The following is a 25,789-nucleotide window of genomic DNA, read 5'->3' on the forward strand; positions in this document are numbered from 1 at the left end:
GAGCGTCGCTCTGAAAGCTAGTGTGCTTCCAATTAAACCTGTTGGACTATAACCTGGTGTTGTGTGATTTTTAACTGTGTAAACCCCAGTCCAACACCGGCATCTCCAAATCATGACGCTTTTTCTAATGTTACTTAAACATTTTTGAAATTATGACTTTTTTGACAAACACAATAGAATAATAGAATAGAATTTACAATTTACTCTAATTTTGTGTATTTCATATTCGACACAATCAGATTTGCTCATTGTCTTTGAACATTGTTTTGATTCAAAATATATAAGCGCATGCAGTTAATACACAGAAAAGATCGAAGGAAAATCCAATGGCCTGGATTTTGGATTATAACTAAAGCTATCAATGCTCATATTTCTTACGAAGTAAATTGAAGAGTGATCGCTACTTCCACATATGGACAATTAAGTGTTAAAATCCAGGGGTCGTTGTCCTAGGTACCCTGTTCTTCCACAGCTTTGCCACATGGTACCTCACCAACAGATTCAGCATTAAAATACCAAGGCACAGAGTTGTAGCATTTGTTAAACATACTTAAAAAAGTTAGGGCATGTGTATTTGAGTGTAAGTGAATTTTTAACGCAGCAATAAATTGTGATTATTAACAAAACAGCCTCTCTAGTATTGAATTTTACATTTACAAGTGCGGAGACTCACTCTTCAGACTTGAATTTTCATTGAGATTTAAATTAACTGTTATATTTTGTAATGTTTACTTTCTGTGTTTTGTTTCTCTCAGTCTATCCTTCTTAAAAAAACATCTCATCACTAGATCACAAGGTTCTAGATCAAGTTTGACTCCTGGGCATACTCACAGGACAAAGCTGACATTAATATAACAAATAATTAAGATACAGAGGCACAATTAAGTCATTCAGCCTATTAAGTCTGCTCTTCCATTCGATCATGACTGATAGATTTCTCAACCCCAGTCTCCTGCCTTTTCCTCATATACCTTGATCACCTTACTAATCGAAAACCTTACTAATCTCTGACTTAAATACACTCAATGACTTGACCTCCACAGACTTCTGGGCAACGTTTTCCAGATATTCATCACCTTCTGGCTGAAGATATTCTTCATCCTCTCCCTTCTAAAGGATTGCCCCTTCACTTTGAGGCTATATGAAGGTCCTAATCTCTCCTACTAGTCAAAAGATGTTCTCCTATTTACTCTATCCAGGCCTCTCAGTATTCTGCATGTTTTACTGAGATTCCCCCTCATTCTTCTGAACTCCACGGAGTGCAGACCCGAATTTCTCAACCACTCCTAATGTGTCAAGTCTTTCATCCCCAGGATCATCCTTGTGAACCTCCCTTGGACCCCTTCTACCACCAGCACATCTGCCCTTAGATACAGGATCTAAAACTGCTTACCATGTTCCAAATGCAGTCTGACCAGAGCCTTACACAGCCTCAGCAGTACATCCCTGCTCTTGTATTCTAGCCCTCTTGAAACATAACTTTCCTAACTGCCAAATGAAACTGCAAGTTAACCTTAAGACAATCCTGGCTGAAAATGTGTTGCTGGTCAAAGCACAGCAGGCCAGGCAGCATCTCAGGAATAGAGAATTCGACGTTTCGAGCATAAGCCCTTCATCAGGAATAAGAGAGAGAGCCAAGCAGGCTAAGATAAAAGGTAGGGAGGAGGGACTAGGGGGAGGGGCGACGGAGGTGGGATAGGTGGAAGGAGGTCAAGGTGAGGGTGATAGGCCGGAGTGGGGTGGGGGCGGAGAGGTCAGGAAGAGGATTGCAGGTTAGGAGGGCGGTGCTGAGTTGAGGGAACCGACTGAGACAAGGTGGGGGGAGGGGAAATGAGGAAACTGGAGAAATCTGAATTCATACCTTGTGGTTGGAGGGTTCCCAGGCGGAAGATGAGGCGCTCCTCCTCCAGCCGTCGTGTTGTTGTGTTCTGCCGGTGGAGGAGTCCAAGGACCTGCATGTCCTCGGTGGAGTGGGAGGGAGAGTTAAAGTGTTGAGCCACGGGGTGATTGGGTTGGTTGGTTCGGGCGGCCCGGAGGTGTTCTCTGAAGCGTTCTGCAAGTAAGCGGCCTGTGTCACCAATATAGAGGAGGCCACATCGGGTGCAGCGGATACAATAGATGATGTGTGTGGAGGTACAGGTGAACTTGTGGCGGATATGGAACTTTAAGACAATCCTGATCTAGTACTCTTAAGTCCCCTTGTGCTTCAGATTTCCAAAGCCTTTCCCCATTTAAAAACTAATCTGTGCCCCTCGTCTTCCCACTAAAGTGCAGAACCTCACAATTTTCCACATTATATTTCCTCTGCCATTCTTTGCCCACTTTCTAGCCTGACCAAGTCCTTCTGCAGACTCCCTGCCTCCTCAACACTACTTGACCCCTCACCTATCTTTATGTCATCCACAAAGTTAGCAGCAATGCACTCATAGAATCATAGAATTTCTGCAGTGCAAATAGAGTCTATTCGGTCCATTAAGTCTGCGCCGACCCTCTGAAGAACATTCCACACAGATCCCCCACCATCACCATAGCCCTATAACCCCACATTTAGCATGGCCACTCCACCTAGCCTGCATATCCCTGGACATTAACCTTACATCTTGAACACAGATAAGATTAGAAGTGAAACTGACAATGTCTATGAATTAATGAATTGATATATAGTTTTAAAGGGAAAATAGATTTTTGGACTAACATTGTCAATAAACAAAGTAAATTTGTGCCTCTTAGTTCCTGTTTGGCCAGCTTGGTTAGAATCCATTCACAGCTGACATTCAGATGCATTAATAGGGACTTTAAACTGAGGCCAAACGTGACTCCTTAGGAAGGTGTAAAAATAACCATGGCACTATTTCCAAGAAGCTGCTTGGTGACCAGTGAATACTTATGCCTTAATCAATGTCACATAAACAGGTTTTCTGTTTATTATCACATTGTGTGTCAGATTTTGTTCAGTATCTATTGGCTGCCACTTTATATTAGTGACTACATTTCTTTGGACATCATTAGGTGTAAAGCAGTTTGAGATGTCTCATGGTCATGAAAAGCTGTATGTAACTGCAAGTTTTTTTTGTTTCTCACATCACTTCATTTTGCTTTTGTGCATGACTTTACATTGTATTTAATATTTTAATTTATGCTTCCTGGTTGAGAATCTACTTGCTTCTGTAAGAGTTGTGCTGCACCTTTTCCTGCTCACAACACACATTCCCCTAAAGAGGGCACCACACTGAAAAGGTCCTCTAGTAACTCTAAGCTGTTGCTGAAAAACCCACAGTAAGTCTGTGGGTAGCTGTGTACATAATGAATAGTGAGTTTTGTTCCTGCATCACTGACCACAAAATCCAGGCCATTAACTTTATGCAATGGTTGATTGAACTAGAAGAATAAGATCCAGTGATGTGTGGAAACTCATTTATCAATTTTGAGACTCAGTAGAACACACCCTCTGGTTCTAATAGAAGATATTTTTTAAGTCGAAGTGGAAGGTTAAGTTTTGGCACTGCTTTGTAACACCTTTTCTGTAACACTGCTCGAATAGCACATCTAGCCAGGTGCATCAGAGAGCGTGGAGATCTTCCACAGACATCAAACAGGGATTTATAGAATTCCCAGTGTTGCTGCAAAGTCAAGAAAACGATATTGATCAAAGACTGACTTTCTCAATCAAAGGTTCACAAATTGGGTGAGGGAGTGAGTGGTGCATGACAGAGTTATTGGGGATAATACACTTAGTGTGATTTTAACTTTAAACTTGCTGTATTTATTTAATTTCATTTGAAGCATTTTCCTTTGGTCCACCACAAGCATTAGTAGAATGGAACAAGGAGTAATCTTATTGGGTCTGAGCATGCTTTGAGGTCAAGACTGTATTGTGAAGGAACAGGAAGTGCCTGAAAGAAGAGGTTATTTAAGTCTGCCCTGAAAGTTTCAATGAGCTTCTGGCCATATTATTTTATTTGCAGACAGCTGCTATTATTTGTGAACTTTTAGCTGGGGAAATGATCAAATTCAAGAAAATGGTTCAAACATTCCGATCGAACTTTAATAGATTTGGTTATTGGGTTACTTTGTTGCTAATAATAACAATGCAATCATTTGAGATTTGATTTGTTACTCCTTTGAAACTACTAAAATCAAGTTACACTTCATGATTCCATTTGTAATGCACAGACTGTAACACAAAAATGTAATGCCTGTGTTCTGTCTGAAGAGTGAAGGAACAAAAATTAGAAAAGCTCTGATGACAGACCAGCAACCTGAAATATTAACTCTGTTTTTCTCTCCGAAAATGGTGGCTGACCTGCTGAGAATTTTCAACATGTTTCATTTTTATTTCAGATTTCCAGCAAGCACTGTATTTTATTTTTGTGAAGGCTCATTGGAATATTGACATTAATATATAACTGATATATATTAAACTGGTGACAATTTGCATGTATCATGTCCTTTTTACTGATTAGGGTCGCAGGGTGGAATCTTCCAGTCCAGTAGGAGGTGAGACGAATGGTGGGCGGGTGAACATAATTAGGCAAGAGCTCCAAAAATCAGATTCTCGCGAGTTGGGCTAAAGTTTTGCAGTGAAGTAATCTGACCATAAAAGACAGGTCAATCATTCCTACTGCAGATTTTGAAAAGCATACACGAGCATTCATTTGTTGGAAATAAGTGAGCTGTCTACCCAATTGTGAAAACTGTTTGCTTTAAATACACAACAGTGTAAACAAGGTTTGCTGCTGATAGCCTTCACTTCATCCTGGACTACAAAGTAAGTACTTACTGCTATTCCTGATAACAATACAGCTTTAAATGATGGCTGCATTGAGTTGTGCCATAAACTCGGAGAAAGCGAAGACTGCCAATGCTGGAGATCATGGTTGAGGTGCTGGAAAAGCACAGCTGGTCAGGCAGCATCTGAGGAACAGGACAATCGACATTTCGAGCATAAGCTCTTCATCAGGAATGTGGCTTGTGGGCCAAAGGGGCTGAGAAATAAATGAGAGGGGGGTGGGGCTGGGGGAAGGTAACGGAGAGTTCGATAGGTAGATGACGGTGGGGGTGAAAATGATAAGTTAGAGAGGAGGGTGGAGTGGATAGGTGAGAAGGAAGATGGACAAGTAGGACAGTTCCAGAGTGCTGTGCTGTGTTGGAAGGTTGGAACTGGGATAAGGTAGAGGGAGAGGAAATGAGGAAACTGATGAAATACACATTGATGCCATGTGGTTGGAGGGTCCTTAGGCCGAAGATGAGGCGTTCTTCCTCTAGGCATCAGGTCGTAAGGGTTTGGTGATGGACTTCATGTACTTGGGAGACTTATGTCATAAACTCATCAAGTACAGTCAAAGGGTGGAATCTGACTCTCTACAGGTCATGTTACAGCCCAAGCGGTTAAGAGCTAGGAGGCAGACTTTGGGGCTGAAGGGCAGATTAAAACTGAAACAGCTAAGGGGAGTGCAGTCAATTGGGAAAAGGTGAGTGCCTGTCCAGGAATGCAGCATTGTCTAAGAAAGGTTAGGTGTATGACCTCACAGCAACCTGTCCTGAGAGGATTGAGAATGGGAAAGTCACAGGGAGATGGTGGTCCAGGTTTTGGTCCATGCTATGGGAAGCTCATGTCCAAAGATGTGTTCAGCAGTACTGGGAAGCGGAAGTCATGGGGTAGGGTTGAGAGTTAGACCTGGTTAGGTAGGAATAAGTAGGTCAAGCTTAGGAGTCAGATGGTTTTGTGTGGTGTGGTATCAAGAAATGCAGTGATAGGAGGGTAGAAGGTCAGGAGGAGCATTGTAATGTGCTTTATTAATGGCTCAGGGGGAGAAATGGGCAAATGAATAAACACATTGATGAGATCAGTGGAACTATCAATGCGTGTTATCTTTCCAAGGTGACAGCGATTTTGAGGCATTCAGTGAGGTACAGACTGGTGGGATCTTGGAGAGTGACAAGGAGAGGTTTGAACAAATTCATTCTAACCATAAAAGTAAATCTCATCATCTTGAAGAATCTACCAAAACTTCTTCCACTTTCAAAAGACTGCATCCAAAGTAGGAATAGGAGAGTTTTTTGGGTGTGTGTCGTTAAGGTTTAGATTTCAGATTGACTGAAGAGATATCCTATTAATCATGACCCCAGTGGATGGAGATTCATGATTAATTGGGTTCAATTCTTAAATAACTAGTTATAATTCCAGAGCTGATGACATCACATTCCAATGATATCCCATCAGAGTTATGGAGTCATACTGCACAGTCAGCTGATTGCCATCTCATGATGTCTTAAGTATGATGCAATCATGGAGAAAGGGAGATAAATTCAATCTATAAGGTGTCTCACGAGAGCAGGTCCAGTCTCACCGGGGCTGGAAGCTCCTGTCAGGCAGGTGAGGGGTTGAAGGGGTTTGAGGGGCAGTGGTATGGGTTTTGGCATCAATAGATCACTTATTGAGAAGCAGTTCATTTTGCACTACTGTTGAATAAAGGGTAATTTCTTAGTTTTAATGCACTGATACTGTGATCACTTAGGCATTTCAAACTGCACGGACAAACCTAGCCATTGTGCTAAATTGTGGGCAACCGCAGTTGCACCATAGTGTATATTCACACAACTGTAGGCTTCTGGATGGGACTACGATTATAGACCTTGCCTCAAGCAGGGTGGAGGGGAGTTACGGTGGACAGACCTTGGAGCATGGTCCTCAGTTGTCCTACATCTTGCACATTGTCACTAGTTCCCTTTATTATTTCATTATCTCTATAGTTCTGGAGAATATGAAGTTTCAAGACTTGCAATCTCATACTGGGCTGGATTCTCACTTTAAAAAATAATTTGACATGCATCATACTCTTTTCTTTGTTTCATCACATTCTCTATCTCCTGTGTTATCCAAGGAAGCCTAACCTTTATTCTCTGCCTTTCCATCTTGTTTCAAAGTACTTAACCTGCTCATGAAACATCTCTCCCTTAAAGATCACCCATTGTACTTTTACAGTTTACCTGTCAAATTTTGGTTCTGTTCTACCCTGGCTAGATCCTCACTCAGCCTATTCAAATTAGTCCTCTTCCAATTTAAACTTAGCTTGTTCCTTACTGCTCTCAAACATGAACTTAAGCCCTGTGATATAATGATTACTCTGTCCCAAGTGGTCCCCCACAGACACTAGACTCACTGGCCTCACTTCATTTCCCCAGCACCAATTGAGAAATGAATGTCTTCTTCCTAACTGGACTGAGAACATATTCATCAAGGAGAATGAGAATTTCAGAAATTTCTCATCTTCCTTGGCATTTACTCTAACATTATGACAGCTGATATTGAGATAATCAAAGTTCCAAGTGTCACATCTGCAAAATTCTTGCACATCTCTCTGATTTTCTTGTCTTCACATACCATCCTAGTTGTCCTCCAGGGATATCCATCCTGACTTGACCTAAGCATACCTGTACCTACCAAGTTTGCAATGTGTTCGGGTTGATTTACACTCTGCTGACTTTAATGGAGCACAAGATGGATACCCATCACAAACATACTTGCTCAAAATTAACCAGAGCTCAAAATTCAAAATAATAGAGACATAGGAAAAATCATTATCACTGGGTAATGTTGGTCTCATAAGTGCACATATATACAAGTGCATTGAACCATCTGAATTTAGGAGAAAGTGAGGACAGCAGATGCTGGAGATCAGAGCTGAAAATGTGTTGCTGGAAAAGCGCAGCAGGTTGGGCAGCATCCAAGGAGCAGGAGAGTCGACGTTTCGGGCATGAGCCCTTCTTCCTGAAGAAGGGCTCATGCCCGAAACGTCAGCTCTCCTGCTCCTTGGATGCTGCCCAACCTGCTGCGCTTTTCCAGCAACACATTTTCAGCCCATCTGAATTTAATCGAGTTTAGTTTATAGAATCTATAACTATAGAATCATAGATTTTTGCAGTACGGAAGGAGGCCATTTGACCCATCATGTCAATATGATCTAGCCTCCCGTTCTATCTTCATAGCCCTCTAATGTCATTACTTGCAAATATATATGCAACTCTCTCTTGAAATCTCCTATGGAATCCACCTCCACCATTCTCCCATGCAACAAATTCTAAATCCTATCAATTCTGTGTGTAAATAAATTTCTCCTCATCTCCTCACTTTTTTACTCACAATCTTGAAATTGTGACCCTCAGTTATTGATTTACCAATTACTGGAAACACAATATCCTTCTTTGCCCTGTCAAAACTGTTAATAATTTTGAACACCTTTAATAAATTTATTTCTCAATCTTCTCTGCTACAAAGACTATAAGCCCAAATCTCTCGAATCTTTCCTTGTATCTAAAATCCTTCATTCTTGGTATCATTCTAGTAAATTTCCATTGAACTTTCTCCAGAGCTTTAACATCATTTCTTAAATACCCAAAACTGAGCACAAAATCCCAAATATGGTCTGACCAAAGATTTGTTTGAGTGTAGCATCATTTACTTGCTTTTATGCTCTCTGTTTCTATTTATGAGCACTTTCTATAAGCCTATAGTCAATTCTATAAGCCTTCTTAACAATGGTTTCAACTTGCCTGGCCTCCTTCAGAGAATCATACATGTGAACCCCAAAGGCCCTCTACCGCTGTACTCCCCTCAAAGTTGTATCATTGAGTCTATATTATCTCTCCATATTTCTTCTACCAAGATGCATTACCTCACATTTCTCTGCATTGAATTTCATCTGCCAGGTGCCATTCAGACAACTTGTCAATGTCCTTTTGAAGTCACTCAGCATCATTCTCACAATTCACTATACTCCCTAGCTTAGTATCATCTGTAAATTTAGAGAGTTTGCCCTCAACACTCATCTCACAATTGTTTATATAAATCGAAAAAGCAAGGGTCCCAACACCAATCCCTGGGGAACAGCACTTCTAACTCATCTCCAATCCGAGAAATGCCCTTTGTTTCCTATCCTTCAGCCAACTCCTAATCAATACTGCTAAGGACTCATCAATCCCACATGTTTCCAATTTGCTAATCAACCTGCCTTATAGCACTGTACCAATGCTTTCTGAAGGTCCAAATATACAACATCCATGTCACTATCCTCATCCACTGCCTGTATCATCTTGTCAAGGAACTCAATTAGATTTGTAAGGCATGACCTGCCCTAGAAAAAGCCATGTCGATTGTCTAGTATTAACTTATTTTTCTCTAAGTGTATATTTACCTTATCCCATATTATAGCCTCCATCAGTTTTCTCACTAGTGACATCAAGCTAATAGATTTGTGATTTCCTGGGTTATCCCTTGTCCCTTTCTTTAAAAAAAAATGGTGTCATATTTGCAATCTTCCAGGTCCCTGTGCTCTGGAAGGCCTGGAAAATTTTTCTCATAGGCTCCACAATTAGCTGACTTAACACTCTCAGCAATCTAGAATGTCTCCCATCTGGGCCTGGTATCTTCTCTATCCAGAGTGCTGCCAGCCTTTTGATCATGTTTTCTTTATCTACTATTATACTGCTCAGCTGCTAGCCACTCATGTTTTCAACTAAGCCATTATCACCATCTTCAAATTAGGTAAAGACAGAAGTAAAATATTCATCTAGTATCTCTAACATACCCTTTGCTTCAGTGAGCAGCTTACCCTGCATGTTTCCTGTTGGGCCTCACTCTATCCTTCACTGACATTTTAACTACTCATATACATGAAGACCTATTTGTTTTAGCGTGACCTGCCATCCTTTCCTAATACTTCCTCTTAGTCTACCTTGCCAGTCTCAGCCTCTCTGCTGCATTTGAGATACTCTTCCTAATTTCTGTTGCTTTTATTATTCTGGTATGCATCATAACTTTTCTTCTTTATTTTCTCGTCAATATCCTGACTCATTCAGGATAGTCTAACTTTGGATACCCCATATTTACTTCTCATGTGTATGTAGCTTGTACCCGATTCATCTCCCTTTTGAAATTCTCATATTTTCATCTATAGTTTTATGTGCCAAAATGTAATTCCAATCAACAGGTTCCAGTTCAACATTTAGTCACCTAAAATCTGTCCTTTTCCAGTCTGTGATCTTAATCATTGACTGATTTTTATCATTTTCCAACTTAATATTGGATCTTAGTATGCCATGATCACTATTTGCCAAATACTCCCCCACTCTGACATTCTCCACATGGCCTGTCTCATTTTCTAAGATCAGATCCAGCACAGCCCTCTCCCTAGTAGGACTGGAAATTTACTGTTCCAGAAAGTTCTCCTGCACATTTTGCAGGTACTTCTTCCCTTCCATGCCCTACAGTCTACCTTTTTTTTCAATCTACCTGAGGGTAATCAAAATCACAGACTATCACAACTATCACTTGTCCTGCAGATCTCCACAACCTGCCTACAAATGTTCTCTTTTACTTCCTTCCCACTATTTGAAGGTTGAGAATAAATACCTAATAAGGTTACTCCACCCTTCCTGTTTCTTACCTCCAACCATATGGACTCCAATTCCGGAACTGTATGGTGTTCAAGTGCAAAGATACGATCTTTGACCAACACTGCTACACCTGCTCCCCTTGTACCCATCCTGTTTCCACAAGCCTCATAATCTGGGATATTAAACTTCCAGACCTGTTCTGGCTTGAGCCATGGGTTTAGTGATGACTAGTTTGTAGAAAATATTCAATCTTAGAAGATTTTTTTTTTGTTCAGTTAAGGTTGGAATCCTCAAGCAAAGAAAACAGAAGTTGAACAAAATTACCTCTAGGATCTCATCTGGTATAACTTGCCTCCACTTTGGCGTGGATTGAATGAATTCATATGAATTGATCATAACCTCCACTGCTTTTGGACAGCTGGAGCATGATTGCAGTACCTGGATATAAACAAGAAGCAAATTTTACTTTTTCTTTTGTTTAAATGAAGAATAAATCTGAAACATTGACGCATACGATTAGCTGGGTAAACATGCAAAGTTTTCTAAGGGGTAATTTATTGGTCTCACAATTTGAAGATATGAATCTCAAATCTCCATCACCCTGTGTAGTCCTGCCAGGATTCTAGTTGAGGGTCTGCGAAACAGATTGTAAGTAAGATACACCTGGGTTCCACACACTCCGAACACTGTCATCTACATCAGTGATTAATAGTTAGGTAACGAAGACAAAAGGTCTCATCCAATTCTCACGATCCATGAGGCTGCTTCATGAAGTAATAATGGGAATACTATCATAACTTAACTTAAGCCCACAATATTTAGGATGCAGACTGAACACTCAGTCTGACAATACTTTTGCCTAATTTTGAAGGAAATTAATATAAGCTAAGCTCTATGTCTTCTTCTGGGCTTCTGGAACATCCAGCAAACTCTTACCCTCACTATTTGGCTGCAAGTATAATTTCTCATCAGGATGCTGCTACTGTAGGAAGGGGAAGATCAGTGCTTTTCCTCATCCATCCGATATTTCTAACTACAAATGGCAGGAGCACAAAATATGGCAATGCAGGCACATTCCATTTTTCTTTAAATTAGGAAACATACTCCAGATCCTAACACTTTAACAGCATCAAAGACCCAGAAAATTTTCAGTGGATGTAAATATAAAGTTTGGACCACAGCAGTTAATTCTGTCTAGTAAATGGGCTTAACTTGTTCCACTTACGATAATTTTATCAAATCATACTCCCAGTATCAGGTCCTGCAAAGCACCTGAACATATCAAGGATTCAGATGAGCCCTCTGCTTTCTTTTCTGTCAAAAATAATTGACAGAACATGATTAGGTGGGAACATCTAAATTATCTCGTGCATGCCCATGGGGCAAGCTGTATACTGGGAGCATGACTTTTGCACATTTGTCCTTCTCTGCTTAAACTATGGTTAAAGTGGGGTAATGAAGAGCTAGTGTACATCTGTGTTCAGTTCTGTTGATGGATGTTTAACTGTTTGTTAATGCAAGGCAAGCATAATCTGTTCTATTTCAAAATGCATTTTTGGGACACTTACCAATTTCTCTTTGAAGTATTTACAAAGCTGTTTGAGTTGACACCATGGATTGATCTACTTCCCTGGATACAACTTCTATTTGATCTGAGTAATATGAAGATTTGGCTTCAGGGTTTGATTCTACACTAAACAATCTGATTATACTGTTTGCATAATCTGACAACAGAGCCTCTCTGCCTCTGCCTTATCTAACAGAGAGTAATGTCCTTGATTCTCAACAGTTTCAATAAATGTTCTTATTAACATACTATTGCACAGAAAACTGATCTTTTCATAATCTCTACCTAATACTGATATTCCTTCCACTCTTCTCAATGTTTTCATCAAAAGATCAGTATTTTATTTGCATATGCATTCTCATCAGAGAACAACTCCCTCCAATTCCACTTCAGCTCCAGTTTCTCTCAACTTATCATTTCATCAATTTCTTGAAGCTATTTACATTGCCACTATCTCCCGGCACTCAAATTTCAAACATCAGAGGTTTAGAGCTGACTCATTTTTTTTGGCAAAGTGACAGTAGTGTTGGCTTTTCTGGAGCCCTTCATCAGGAATGATGAAAGGTTCTTGCCTGAAACATCGATTCTCTTGCTCCTCAGATGCTGCCTGACCTGCTGTGCTTTTCCAGCACCCCACTTTTGACATTGCTCATCTCCAAGCTCCTGCACTGCTAATAGAGGTTGTCCTTGACGTACTGTGCTGAGACCTCCACAGTGAAGGCTACTTCCCTTGACTTGACTGAGGCCTGCTTGCCTACCAACATGTCAAGCTTCTTGATTTTTGGTCCACACTAAATGATGTGGCAACCAGTGCTATGAGTCTGGTATCTCAGGCTGAGGAGGCAAAACTCAAAAAGGGAAGACAGGGCAATGCAAGGCAAGGTGGGAGCATCCAAGAAGATTCAGCATTATGACAGCAAGAAACAGGCTGGTGACGCAGTTTGCTCCATGCGATGAATGGAGAGGAGTATATCTCTGAACATATAAAATCCTTGCTGCAGCGTGACAATGATCGTTTGCAGTGTAGCCCAGGGTGCAGCACTGATCCGGATTGACTATGTGCCATGAGGATTCTTAGAAGCTGACACAGGTCAGGTGTCAGTCCCCATGGAGATGTAATGCATGTGGATGGTGCTGAGTGAGAGTGCCCTGAGATGTTGACACTTGGTGTCCAACATGGATGTCCTTTGGAGCAAGTGGTAAGTTGAAGATAGCAGTTACTTGCTGTGGTTTCTATAGTAAGAATTCACAATGTCTAGCTTTCTCGGCATGTTTGCTAAGATAGGAAACTGAATATTAATGAGGGGGGTTGCACCCTGAATAGTGCATTTAACAAGAGTAAGTCTCCATAAATTGGGAAATTGCTGCTGCCTAGTGAGAAACTCAGCTTGCCACTTGGCAAATGCATAAAAGATGCAGTGAGTTGTTTCCAACATCAAGATAGACTTGTTGGCTTCTTGCAAGATTCTGGCACCAATTCCACCATAGCTCATTTAACTCACGCTCCCATAAAATTTGACTTTTATCTTTGTGAAACTTGGATAGCTCATTGTCATCTTTTTTGCATCATTGCTGAATGAGGGTCATACTCTTCCATAGTATCATTATTTGTGATAGTTGGTGGCCTTTCTATTCTCATTATCCCAAATTTTTTATGTTAATCATACTGACTTGTTCCAGCCGTTTCAAGGAAAACAATGCGTTTCTGTTTCTTCTGGATCTTTGAGCTCGATTTTGAACAATGTAAGATCATGGCTGTACACTTTCTGAGAACTGCAGCCTCTCATTTCCTATCACTTATCAAAACCTTTTGGCCTGCTACCAAACTGATATAGTACACTCTGTGCCTGGAATTCAATAAATTATTTTGTTTCATTTTGCAGTTGTTCTCAATTTCTCTCCCTTATTTGTGTTCTTGAGTTGTGATAATTGGTTTTAGGATTTTGCTATAGTAATGGAATTTCTGTTCTCAATCTATTACCCATCAAAACTTCTGCCGGTAAAAATCCATTCAGTAAAACTAAATTCAAATAATTCAAATAACAACTTAGTTTTTATCGTTTTTTTGGCTTCTCCAATAGCCCACAGATAAAGAGGAGAAATCATGGCATGATTTATTCCTGATTCTGCTGTGAATTATAAAAAAAAACTTCATTCATGAATTGTCAACTGTTGTCTGAAACAATTCCATCTGGAAACTCATATATATAAAAGATTTTCTTCAGTGCTGTGGTTACTGTCTTATCTGTGGTTGTGTGCAAACTAGTAACCTCTATCCACTTGGAATAGCAATCCATTTCTATTAAGTGTGCTTTCCCTTGAACATTATGTAAGTCTAGTATCAACACTTTCCAAGATCTGTCAAGGAGATGAGAAAATAATGAGGGCTCCATTTATGACCAACTATCCATTGCATGTGTATGACAGTAGGAAAGGAATTCCTCTTTTGTTTGGAATGTCTGGCCACCGTACAGACTGCTGTGCGTGAGCTCTACACTTGGTTATTCCTAAGTGTTGTCAGTGAAGTCTACAAAACATTTCTTCCCTCATAGATTTTGCAGTTGTCGAACTGTGATTGAAAGCATGAATATCATGAATGTTTGCTTTGTTCACGATAGTGTAAAGGAATTTTAGTTGGGCTATATTTGGACCAACTGTCTAGACAGTGCCTCCGGAGGTATGTGCATTCTACATCTGCCTTCTGAGCTTCTCAAATTTCCTGTAATCTCTTCTCAGAAGCTGCTAGAGAATTTATTATGGCTGATGAAAATGTTTCAACTCTTCAGAAGGGGTAAATGCTCTAAGTCAGCATGATCAACTTAGCTCAGACAGTGCATTAGCTGTCAGTGACATTATCACAGGTATGTAGATTGCTCTATTCCTGATGAAGGGCTTTTGCCCGAAACGTCGATTTTCCTGCTCCTCGGATGCTGCCTGACCTGCTTTTCCAGCACCACTCTAATCTAGACTGTTGTAGAATCATATTGTGTCAGCTGAAGATTTCATATTTTCATATTCTCCCTTGGGACCCTGCAACCACATGGGATAGATGTGGATTTCAAAGCTTCCTCATTTCCCTTCCCCTCACATTATCCCAGTCCCAAGCTTCCAACTTAGCACCACCCTCCGGACCCATCCATCACTGCCCTCTCTGACCTATCACCTTCACCCTCACCTTCATCCACCTATTGCTTTTCCAGCTACCTCCCCCCAACCCCATCCCCTCTCATTTATCTCTCAGCCCCGATCCACAAGCCTCATTCCTGATAAAGGGCTTATGTCGTAATGTCGATTTTCCTGCTCCTTGGATGCTGCCCGATCGGCTGTGCTTTTCCAGCACCACACTCTCGACTGTAAGAAATTTGTTAACTACTCATTGTGGGAACCTAATGATGACCCAGTCACAAATAAGTTCATATTTAAGAGCTCGATATCCACAACAAATAACCCACCCTCACCCATAAATATTTATTAGAAATGATTTGATTGATTCCCCTTGCCTCTGACACCTTTGGTGAAATCATACTCACTCAGTTACAAGGTTTTTTGAGCTGAAATATGTGTTAAATACTTTTAGGATGGACTCAAAATCTGCAGCAGTTTCTTTGACCTCCATCTCATAAGATCCTCATTGGTTATCGGTCTATTTGCATACAGTACCTGATACTTCTGGAATTTGGCATGCAAACCAGAAGCATACACTTCATTGGAACGATCCTTCCACATTTCCCAATGTAAGCCTTTCTATTGGTCTCTGCATTCTCAAACTGCTACAGGTAAAGTCAATGTCTTAACCAGGGCTGCCACCCACAAGCTTCAGTACATCTCTGACCCAAGTAGCTCTTCTGATATTTTTAGTTTGTCAACTTCTGCTTTTAACCTCATTCATTTTGGTCTCTAGCTCCCCTGACAGAATTGAAATTTTCCTAGCTGCCATCATGTTTAAGCTGACATGATAGACTGATCCATCTCTATGGTTACACACCTGAGTTGATCTCTCTCTATGGATTCTAGCTACTGATGTTCAATCCAGCTGAAGGCTACTCTCAGGCTATACTATCCCTAAACTGCTTGCTGTATCTCTGTCTCTGCCTTATCTAAGAATGACTGTTACCTAATTCCTATTTTGTTTGCATACAATTATACCGAATACCGATCTTAGCATTCCAGCTCTCTAATTTAGTTATTCTATCCTCTAATCTCAGAGACCCCTTGCCAGATGTATTGCAAATCTACCCATTCACATGTTGTTAGTGCTACACAATATGATGGAGGGTACCATCAATGTGAAGATGAAATATCTTCTCCAAAGGATTGTGCATCAGTGACTCCTGCCAATAAAGGCAAGGACAGATGGATCCGCTCCAGGTCGATTGGTGAGGACAAAGCCAAGAGAATGAAAAGAAATCAGAATCTTGACATGAAGAAAACTTTTCCTGATTTACCTACAAGGCTTAAATGGTAACTTCAGAATCTTGCCACTATCTGGCAACTACATTAATTCCATGCACTCGCGTTTTCATTGAAGCCTTATTTATATGCCATTTTCAATTCTTCTCCCATCCACTGAGAAACAATTCAGTGCAAATTCCCAATATGTAAATGAGAGCAGTGACCTTCTTTACTCGATCATCATGAACCTTCTTCTTCAGAACAATGTCCCTGCATGCTCTCGACCACTATCCTTCTCGACCTTTCATCCAGCAAGTCAACATCAACAAAAGGCCACCCCCACTACATCATCATGCCCGCTCTCAGACCAGCTCAGACACCACTTCAGTCCTTTAACACTTTACTTTGGAATCAGGGCACCTTTGCTTTGCGTACTTTACAGGCAAGAGCAGACAAGCATCTTATTCATTACAGAAGATTTTGCTGTTCTGTCATTTACTCATGCAGCTTGACTCTTAGCTTCTCTCACTTCAGCTGGAGGCTCCAGCCTCTGTCCAATTCACTTTGTTTTCTTCACATGCGTTGACTCAGCACTGACGTATGGGTTGCCAGTCTCTATCAGGATCACATCACATTACAGGCTGTTTAGGGTTCGGTTACAGTCTGCCAACCAGCAGCTGCTCATGAGAGTGGGGAGTAATGAGCAGTCAATCTATCAGTCAGTAGTTACATGGCACTGTCTAGCACTGTGCTATGTCAACATCAGCATGAGTCGGCATTTTATGTAGCGAAAACACAACATGCACTTGGAGCAAATGGCGAAGCATAAATGTCATGGTGGGGTGAAGTAGAGCTTCAATCAGTCAAGGGTGACCACCACAATCAGCCAAGGAGCACATAGAGTCATTGAGTCATAAGATGTACGGCATGGAAACAGACCCTTCGGTCCAACACGTCTATGCCGACCAGATATCCCTACCCAAACTACTCACACCTGCCAGCACCCAGCCCATATCCCTCCAAACCCTTCCTATTCATATACCCATCCAAATGCCTCTTAAATATTGCAATTGTACCAGCCTCCACCACTTCCTCTGGCAGTTCATTCCATACATATACCACCCTCTGTGTGAAAATGTTGCCCCTTAGGTCTCTTTTATATCTTTCTCCTCTCACCATAAACCTATGCTCTCTCGTTTGGGACTCCCCGACCCCAGGGAAAAGACTTTGCCTATTTATCCTATCCATGCCCCTCATAATTTTGTAAACCTCTATAAGGTCACCCCTCAGCCTGCGACGCTCCAGGGAAAACAGCCCCAGCCTGTTCAGCCCCTCCCTACAGCTCAAATCCTCCAACCCTGGCAACTTCCTTGTAAATCTTTTCCGAATCCTTTCAAGTTTCACAACATCTTTCCGATAGGAAGGAGACCAGAATTACACGCAATATTCCAAAAGTGGTCTAACCAATGTCCTGTACAGCTGGAACATGACCTCCCAACACCTGTACTCAATACTATGACCAATAAAGGAAAATATACCAAACGTCTTCACTATCCTATCTTCCTGCGACTCCACTTTCAAGGAGCTAAGAACCTGCAGACCAAGGTCTCTTTGTTCAGCAACACTCCTTAGGACCTTACCATTAAGTGTATAAGTCCTGCTAAGATTTGCTTTCCCAAAATGCAGCACCTTGCATATATTTGAATTAAACTCTATCTGCCACTTCTCGCCCCATTGGCCCATCTGATCAAGATCCTGTTGTAATCTGAGGTAACCTTCTTCGCTGTCCACTACACCTCCAACTTTGGTGTGATCTGCAAACTTACTAACTATACCTCTTATGCTCGTATCCAAATCATTTATATAAATGACAAAAAGTAGAGGACGCAGCACCAATCCTTGTGGCACTCCACTGGTCACAGACCTCCAATCTGAAAAACAACTCTCCACCACCACCCTCTGTCTTCTACCTTTGAGCCAGTTCTGTGTCCAAATGGTGAGTTCTCCCTGTACTCCGTGATATCTAACCTTGCTAACTAGTCTCCCATGGGGAACCTTGTCAAACGCCTTACTGGAGTCCATATAGATCACATCTACCACTCTGCCCTCATCTATCCTCTTTGTTACTTCTTCAAAAAACTCAATCAAGTTTGTGAGACATGATTTCCTATGCACAAAGCTATGTTGACTATCCCTAATCAGCCCTTGCCTTTCCAAATACATGCACATCCTGTCCCTCAGGATTTCCTCCAACAACTTGCCCACCACCGATGTCAGGCTCACATCTATAGTTCCCTGGCTTGCCCTTACCACCCTTCTTAAAGAGTGACACCACGTTAGCCAACCTCCAGTCTTCCGGCACCTCGCCTCGATGATACAAATATCTCAGCAAGAGGCCCAGCAATCACTTCTCTAGCTTCCCACAGAGTTCTAAGGTATACCTGATCGAGTCCTGGGGATTTATCCACCTTTATGCTTTTCAAGACATCCAGCACTTCCTCCCTCTGTAATATGGACATTTTGCAAGGTGTCAACATCTATTTCCCTACAGTCTATATCTTCCATATCCTTTTCCACTGTAAATACTGATGCAAAATACTCGTTTAGTATCTCCCCCATTTTCTGTGGCTCCACACAAAGGCAGCCATGCTGATCTTTGAGGGGCCCTATTCTCTTCCTAGTAACCCTTTTCTGAGAACCCAACAGGGTATTAGCTACAATTAGTCAAGGGTGACCACCACAATTAGCCAAGGGGCCCATCCGATAACCCAACAGGGCATTAGTTACAATCAGTCAAGCATGTGGCCCCCACTCAAGATTCAGATTTGTGGCCTTGCAATCCAGGTTTGAGCATGGTCAATCCTGCAGGTCAGGTGCAAGGACTCCAGGGATTACAGGTAGGTCAGTTGGAGTGTTGTTGTCTGTCTGGGGGCTTAGCCTGTGGTTAGTTAGCATTGTTCTGCCAAATCAATCTGGTGAATGGTCCTCACCCAGTCCTGGGGGATTGATCAACACTGAGTAGCATCAGGTCTGGGGAAAGCTGCTGGACTCTTTCTTTGTATTATTAGATAATTGCACCTTTCTTAGGATTGAGTCATCTGATTTGATCAGTGTCCAGGGACTGGAGAGTGTGACTCTAGCTGAGGTATGAACGGGAAGCCATGCAGACTGGCACTGGACACATCAGCTTCAACAGATGAATGCCTTGGCTCAGGGACTGCAATGGAAGAAGTGGGTTCTACTTTGTAGGGAAATGGCACCAGTACTGGGGAAACTGGATGTAGCTGAATGTGCTGAGACCAAGGTTCTTGCCAGCCACGTAATGAGGGAATTAGAAAAGGTCTTAAACTAAATATTCAGGGCAAGAGATCAAATTTGGGACCATATGGGAAACCAAAGAGGAGACACAAAAGAATATGGTATTCCTCCAGGAAATGAGCAACATATTGTGACAGGATGGAAAGCGAGTGAAAATATAAGAGTTAGCCAATGGATATTATTGAAATTTGAAAAAGATTAAATCTAAAGGGGTCAGTATTTGAATGCACGTACCATTCGAAACAGATGAACAGAGCATGCAAATAGAAATAAATAGGTTTGATCTGATATCCATTCTAGAAACATGGCTGCAACATTGGCAACTGAATCTGAAGGCAATATTTCAATTAGGAATGGCAGGAAGCTAACAATTATGGAAGGACGGTTTTGTTAATTAATAGTGATGTTAGCACAAGAGAGAAGTATGCCCTAAGTTATGGAAACCAGGATGTGGAATGATTTGGGTAGAGATGAGAGATGATAAAAGGCAAAAAGTCACTTGTAGGAATGGTGTATAGGATGTCTAACAGTAAGCAAACAGTAGGTAAGTATAGTTGTCATAGTCCCAGAGGACATAAAGCTGTTTACTCATGAGAGAGACACAACAGGTGGTGGTTTAACCTGGAGGTCACAATATCTCAGGCAAAAAGATGGGATAGAGTGGAGCTTAAAGACACAGTGATAACCATGGGATCAATTGGAAAAGTCAGATGGGTCAAGATAGCTAGATGAGGACATCATAGGATGTGATTGGACAGTTCTTAGAATGGCATGTCCTAGAATTGACCAGTGAGCAGTCTATAGTAGTCCTGGTATAATGCAACAAGGTAGAATTAATTAACAAACTCATAATGAAAGTGCCCCTGGTACCTTGCAGGGTTTAAGTTCAAGGCAGGCTAGGAATGAAGCAAAAAGGAATGATAACTTAGGACATATTACTAGAGATGCTGGAAATCGTGAGGATAAGAAAATTAGTTTGAAGGCACTTTCTCTGAATGCTCATAGTATTTGTAACAAAGCAGATGAATTAACGGCACAAATCATCGTGGTAGGCATCACAGAGACTTGGTTGTAGGGGATTCCGGACAGGCAGTTAAACATCCAAGGATTTACAACTTATTGAAAAGACAGGGACGTGGACAGAGGGGGCGGGGTTGTCTTGTTAGTTAAGAATGAGATTAAATCTATGGCACTGAATGACATAGGGTCAGATGATGTAGAATCTGTGTGGGTGGAGTTGAGGAACCACAAAGGCAAAAAGACCATCATGGGAGTCATGTACAGACCTCCAAACAGTGGTCAGGACCAGGGATGCAAGATGTAGGGGAAATTGATAGGACATGTCAGAAAGGCAAGATCACAGTGATCGTGGGGTCTTCAATATGCTAATAGACTGGGTGAATAAAGTTGCTGGTGGATCCAAAGAAAGGGAATTCATGGAATGCTTCCAGGATGGCCTTTTGGAACAGCTTGTGATGCAGCCCACAAGGGGCAGGCTATTCTGGACTTAGTGCCATGTAATGAGCCAGACTTTATAAAAGATCTTAAAGTAAGGGAACACTAAGGAGACAGCGATCATAATATGTAGATTTCAGTCTACAGTTTGAAAGAGAGAAGGCAAATCGGATGTAATGGTGTTACAGTTAAATAAAGGTAGTTACAAGGGCATGAGAGAGGAACTGACAAAAATTGACTGGAAGTAGATTGGGAAGACTACAAAAACAGAGGATAACTAAGAGAAATAAGGAAGGAGAGGATCAAATATGAAGGTAGGCTAGCCAGTACATTAGGAATGATAGTAAAAGTTTCTTTCAATACATAAGAAACAAATGAGAGGCAAAAGTAGACATTGGGCTGCTCCAAATTGATGCTGGAAGGCTAGTGCTGGGAGATGAGGAAATAGCTGAAGAACTTAATAAGTATTTTGCATCAGTCTTCACAGTGGAAGACATGAATAATATCCGAACAATTAAGGAGAGTCAGGGGGCAGAGTTGAGTATGGTAGCCATTACAAAAGAGAAAGTGCTAGAAAAGTTCAAGGGTCTAAAAATAGATAAATCTCTTGGTCCTGATGGGCTACATCTTAGAATTCCGAGAGAGGTAGCTGAGGAAATAGTGGAAGCACTGACTGTGATCTTTCAAAAATCACTGGAGTCAGGGAAAGTCCCAGATGATTGGAAAATCACTGTTGTAACCCCTTTGTTCAAGAAAGGATCAAGACAAAAGATGGAAAATTATAGGCTGATTAGCCTGACCTCGCTTGTGCGTAAAATTCTAGAATTCAATATTAAGGATGAAATTTCTAAATTCTTGGAAGTGCAGGGTCAGATTAGAACAAGTCAGCATGGATTTAGTAAGGGGAGATTGTGCCTGACAAACCTATTACAATTCTTTGAAGAGGTGACAATAGGTTAGACCAGGGAAACCCAGTGGATGTGGTCTATCTAGACTTCCAAAAGGCCTTTGATAAGGTGCCTCACAGGAGGCTGCTGAGTAAGGTGAGGGCCCGTGATGTTTGAGGTGAGCTACTGGCATAGATTGAGGATTGGCTGTCTGACAGAAGGCAGAGAGTTGGGATAAATGCTTCTTTTTCGGAATGGCAGCTGGTGACAAATGGCGACCCGCAGGGTACAGTGTTGAGGCCGCAGCTGTTCACTTTATATATAAATGATCTGAATGAAGAGACTGGGGGCATTCTGGAAAAAGTCACTGATGATATGAAGTTAGATGGACAGGAAGGTAGTACTGAGGAGGTGGGGAGGCTGCAGAAAGATTTAGTCAGTATAGGAGAGTGGTCCAGGAATTGGCTGATGAAATTCGACGTGAGCAAGTGCGAGGTCTTGCACTTTGGAAAAATGAATAGACATGGACTATTTTTTAAATGGTGAGAAAATTCATAAAGCCAAAGTACAAAGGGGTCTGGGATTGCTAGTTCACGATTCTCTGAAGGTTGATTTACAGGTTGAGTCCGTGATTAAGAAAGCAAATGTAATGTTGTCATTTATCTCAAGAAAGTTGGAATATAAAAACAGCAATGTGCTTCTGAGACTTTATAAAGCTCCAGTTAGGCCCCATTTAGAATACTGTGTCCAATTTTGGGCCTCACTCCTCAGGAAGGACATACAGCCACTGGAGCGTGTCCAGCGGAGATTCACATGGATGATCCCTGGAATGGTTAGCCTAACATATGATGATCAACTGAGGATCCTGGGATTGTATTCATTAGAGTTTAGAACGTTGAGGGGAGATCTAATAGAAACTTACAAGATATTGCATGAGTTAGAAAGGGTGGACGCTGGGAAGTTGTTTGTGATAGGCGGGGAGACCAGGACCCATGGGCACCACTTTAAAATTAGACGGGGTCAATTTAGAATGGAAATGAGGAGACATTTCTTCAGCCAGAGAGTGGTGGGCCTGTAGAATTCATTGTCGTGGAGCGCAGTGGAGGCTGGGACATTGGGTGTCTTTAAGATTGATAAACACTTGATCTGCAAGGAATTAAGGGCCACAGGAGAGTGCGGATAAGTGAAATCAAAATGTCCATCAGTCATGATTAAATGGCGGAGTGGACTCAATGGGTCGAATGGCCTTGCTTCCATTCCTATGTCTTATGGTCTTATAGTAACAACAATAGCTTGAGTAAGAAAGGAATGGGTCCAAAACTATTTTTAAACAAGTTAATAAGGGCACTTATGAGATCATGAAAGCCGGGTTGGCTGAAGCAAGTTAGAAATTAGATTAAGGGGATATGTCAGAAAGTATAGAGTAGATACAATCTAATGAGTAAGAAAAATGCCAAAGAATGGACCCACCATTTATGGTTTTCTAGAAATGTCAAAAATAGCATCAAACTTAAAGAAAAAGCATTTTACCATCCAAAGATAGATAGGAGGGCACATAAAAAAAACAAGGAATAAGTAAAAATTTTACTAAGCAGGGAAAATCGAGGTATGAGGAAAGCTAGCACAAAATATTAAAACAGATAATAAGACTTTCTATAACAAATTACGAAAGAAAGGAGTTAACAAAGTGAACCTTGCATCTCATAGGAAGTGAGTGTGGTGAGTTAATAATGGAAATGAAGAGATGGAAGATTGAATTGAGTCAGTATATTGGATCAGTCTTCATAACAAAAGATACATATGAAATCCTAGAAGCAGCTATAAATCAGGTAATGGAAGGAAGGGAGGAACTCAGGAAATTTACAATTACCAGAGAAGTGGTAAACTTTTGGTACTGGTAGCTAATAAGTTCCTAGATCCTAAAGGACTTCACCCTAATATCTTAAAAGAAGTGGCCAATGAGCTAGATGGTGTATTGGTTTAAATTTTCCAAATTTAAATTTTAAATTTGGCGACATGGTGGCACAGTGGTTAGCACTGCTGTCTCACAGCGCCTGACGCCCGGGTTCAATTCCCGCCTCAGGCGACTGACTGTGTGGAGTTTGCACATTCTCCCCGTGTCTGCGTGGGTTTCCTCCGGGTGCTCCGGTTTCCTCCCACAGTCCAAAGATGTGCGGGTCAGGTGAATTGGCCATGCTAAATTGCCCATAGTGTTAGGTAAGGGGTAAATGTAGGGGTATGGGTGGGTTGCATTTCGGCGGGGTGGTGTGGACTTGTTGGGCCGAAGGGCCTGTTTCCACACTGTAAGTAATCTAATCTAAAAAAAAAACAACTCACTAAATTTGAGGAAGGTTTGGATTATAGCAAATGTAACTCCTTTATTCAAAAAGGGAGTGATATGAAAGTACAGGCCAAATAGCTTCACCTCTGCCATTAGGAGGAAGTTAGAACCATGGTAGGTTCAAGGTAATCAAGCAGAGTCAACATGGCTTTGTAAAGGGAAAATCATTTAAATTTTTTGTGGAAGTAACGTGTGGTGGATTAAGTGGAACCAATGTACATACTGTACTAAGAAAGCATTTATTAAAGTGCCCCAGCAAAGATTATTGCAGAAAATAAAAGCCAGTAGTGTATGGGGTAACATATTGGCATGGATAGAAGATTAGCTGACTAACAGGAGGCAAAGAATAAGCATAAACATATCTTTATCAGGTTGGCAATTTATAGAAATGGTTGGAATGAGGAACAGAGGGTATGGTTGTGAAATTTACTGATGACACAAAAAGAGGCAGGAAAGTAAGTTGTGAAGAAGACATAAGGAAATTGCAAAAAAGTTCAAAACTGAAAGAACTTCAGATGCTGTAAATCAGAAACAAAAACAGAAAACAAAAACCTATATTCTGAGGAAGGATCATTCGACCTGAAACATTAACTCTGACTTCTGTCTACTGATACAGCCAGACCTGTGGAGCTTTTCCAGCATTTTCTGGTTTTGTTGCAAAATTGTTAGGTTAAGCAGTTAGGAAAAGATCTGAAAATTGGAGTATAATGTGGGAAAATTTTAAATTGTCCATTTTGCAGGAAAAGAAAAAAAAAGATCTAAATGGGGTGAGGTTGGAGAGCCGTGAGATGCAGAAAGATACGGGTGTTCTAGTGCATGAAATGTAAAAGGTGAGTATGTAGGTGTATCAGGTAATTAAGAAAGTCAGTAGAATGCTGTAATTTATTGCGAGGGGAATTGAATACAAGAGTAAGAGATTATGCTTTACTTACACAGGGTAGGCACTGTTAAGAGTACATTATTCATCATCTTATTAAGGCATGATGTAAATGCATTGAAAGCAGATCAGAGGAGGTTTACTGGACTAATACCTGGAATGGGTAAAGTTGCCTTATAACGGAAAGGTTGAACAGGCAAGGCTTGTATCTGCTGGAGTTTAGAAGAGTGAGAAGCAACTTGATTGAAATATATAAGATCATAATGGAGCTTGATAAGTTGCACATAGAGAGGATGTTTCTTTTGTGGGTCACTGTTTGAAAATAAGGGAAAGCCCATTTAAAATAAGTGAGATGAAATGTTTTTCTCACAGTGGGTTCTGAGTCTTTGAAATCATCTTCAAAGGTAGTTGAAGCGAGCCCTTCAAAACTTTGAAGACAAAGATGTATAGATTTGTATTAAGCAAGAAGGCAAATAGTTATCATTAAAATAAATTTGAGGTTATAATCATATCAGCCATGATTTTATTAAAAGGGGGAGCATGCTGGAGGAGCCAAA

At 41.1% G+C, this 25,789-nt stretch overlaps 1 protein-coding gene across 1 annotated transcript in view; it reads right to left on the bottom strand.

Moving 5' to 3' along the window:
- Positions 1-3,431: 3,431 nt before the first annotated feature.
- Positions 3,432-25,789, bottom strand: part of asb4 (ankyrin repeat and SOCS box containing 4) — a 35,032-nt gene continuing 12,674 nt past the window's right edge. The window contains exons 4-5 of the mRNA XM_060825454.1: positions 10,720-10,833; positions 3,432-3,620 (exon numbers count right to left, since the gene is read on the bottom strand). Of these exons, the coding sequence (XP_060681437.1) occupies positions 3,432-3,620; positions 10,720-10,833 (303 nt within the window). The remainder of the gene's footprint in view (positions 3,621-10,719; positions 10,834-25,789) is intronic.

This window comes from Hemiscyllium ocellatum, chromosome 5, assembly GCF_020745735.1.
Source record: "Hemiscyllium ocellatum isolate sHemOce1 chromosome 5, sHemOce1.pat.X.cur, whole genome shotgun sequence".
In the NCBI taxonomy this organism is placed as follows: Eukaryota; Metazoa; Chordata; class Chondrichthyes; order Orectolobiformes; family Hemiscylliidae; genus Hemiscyllium; species Hemiscyllium ocellatum.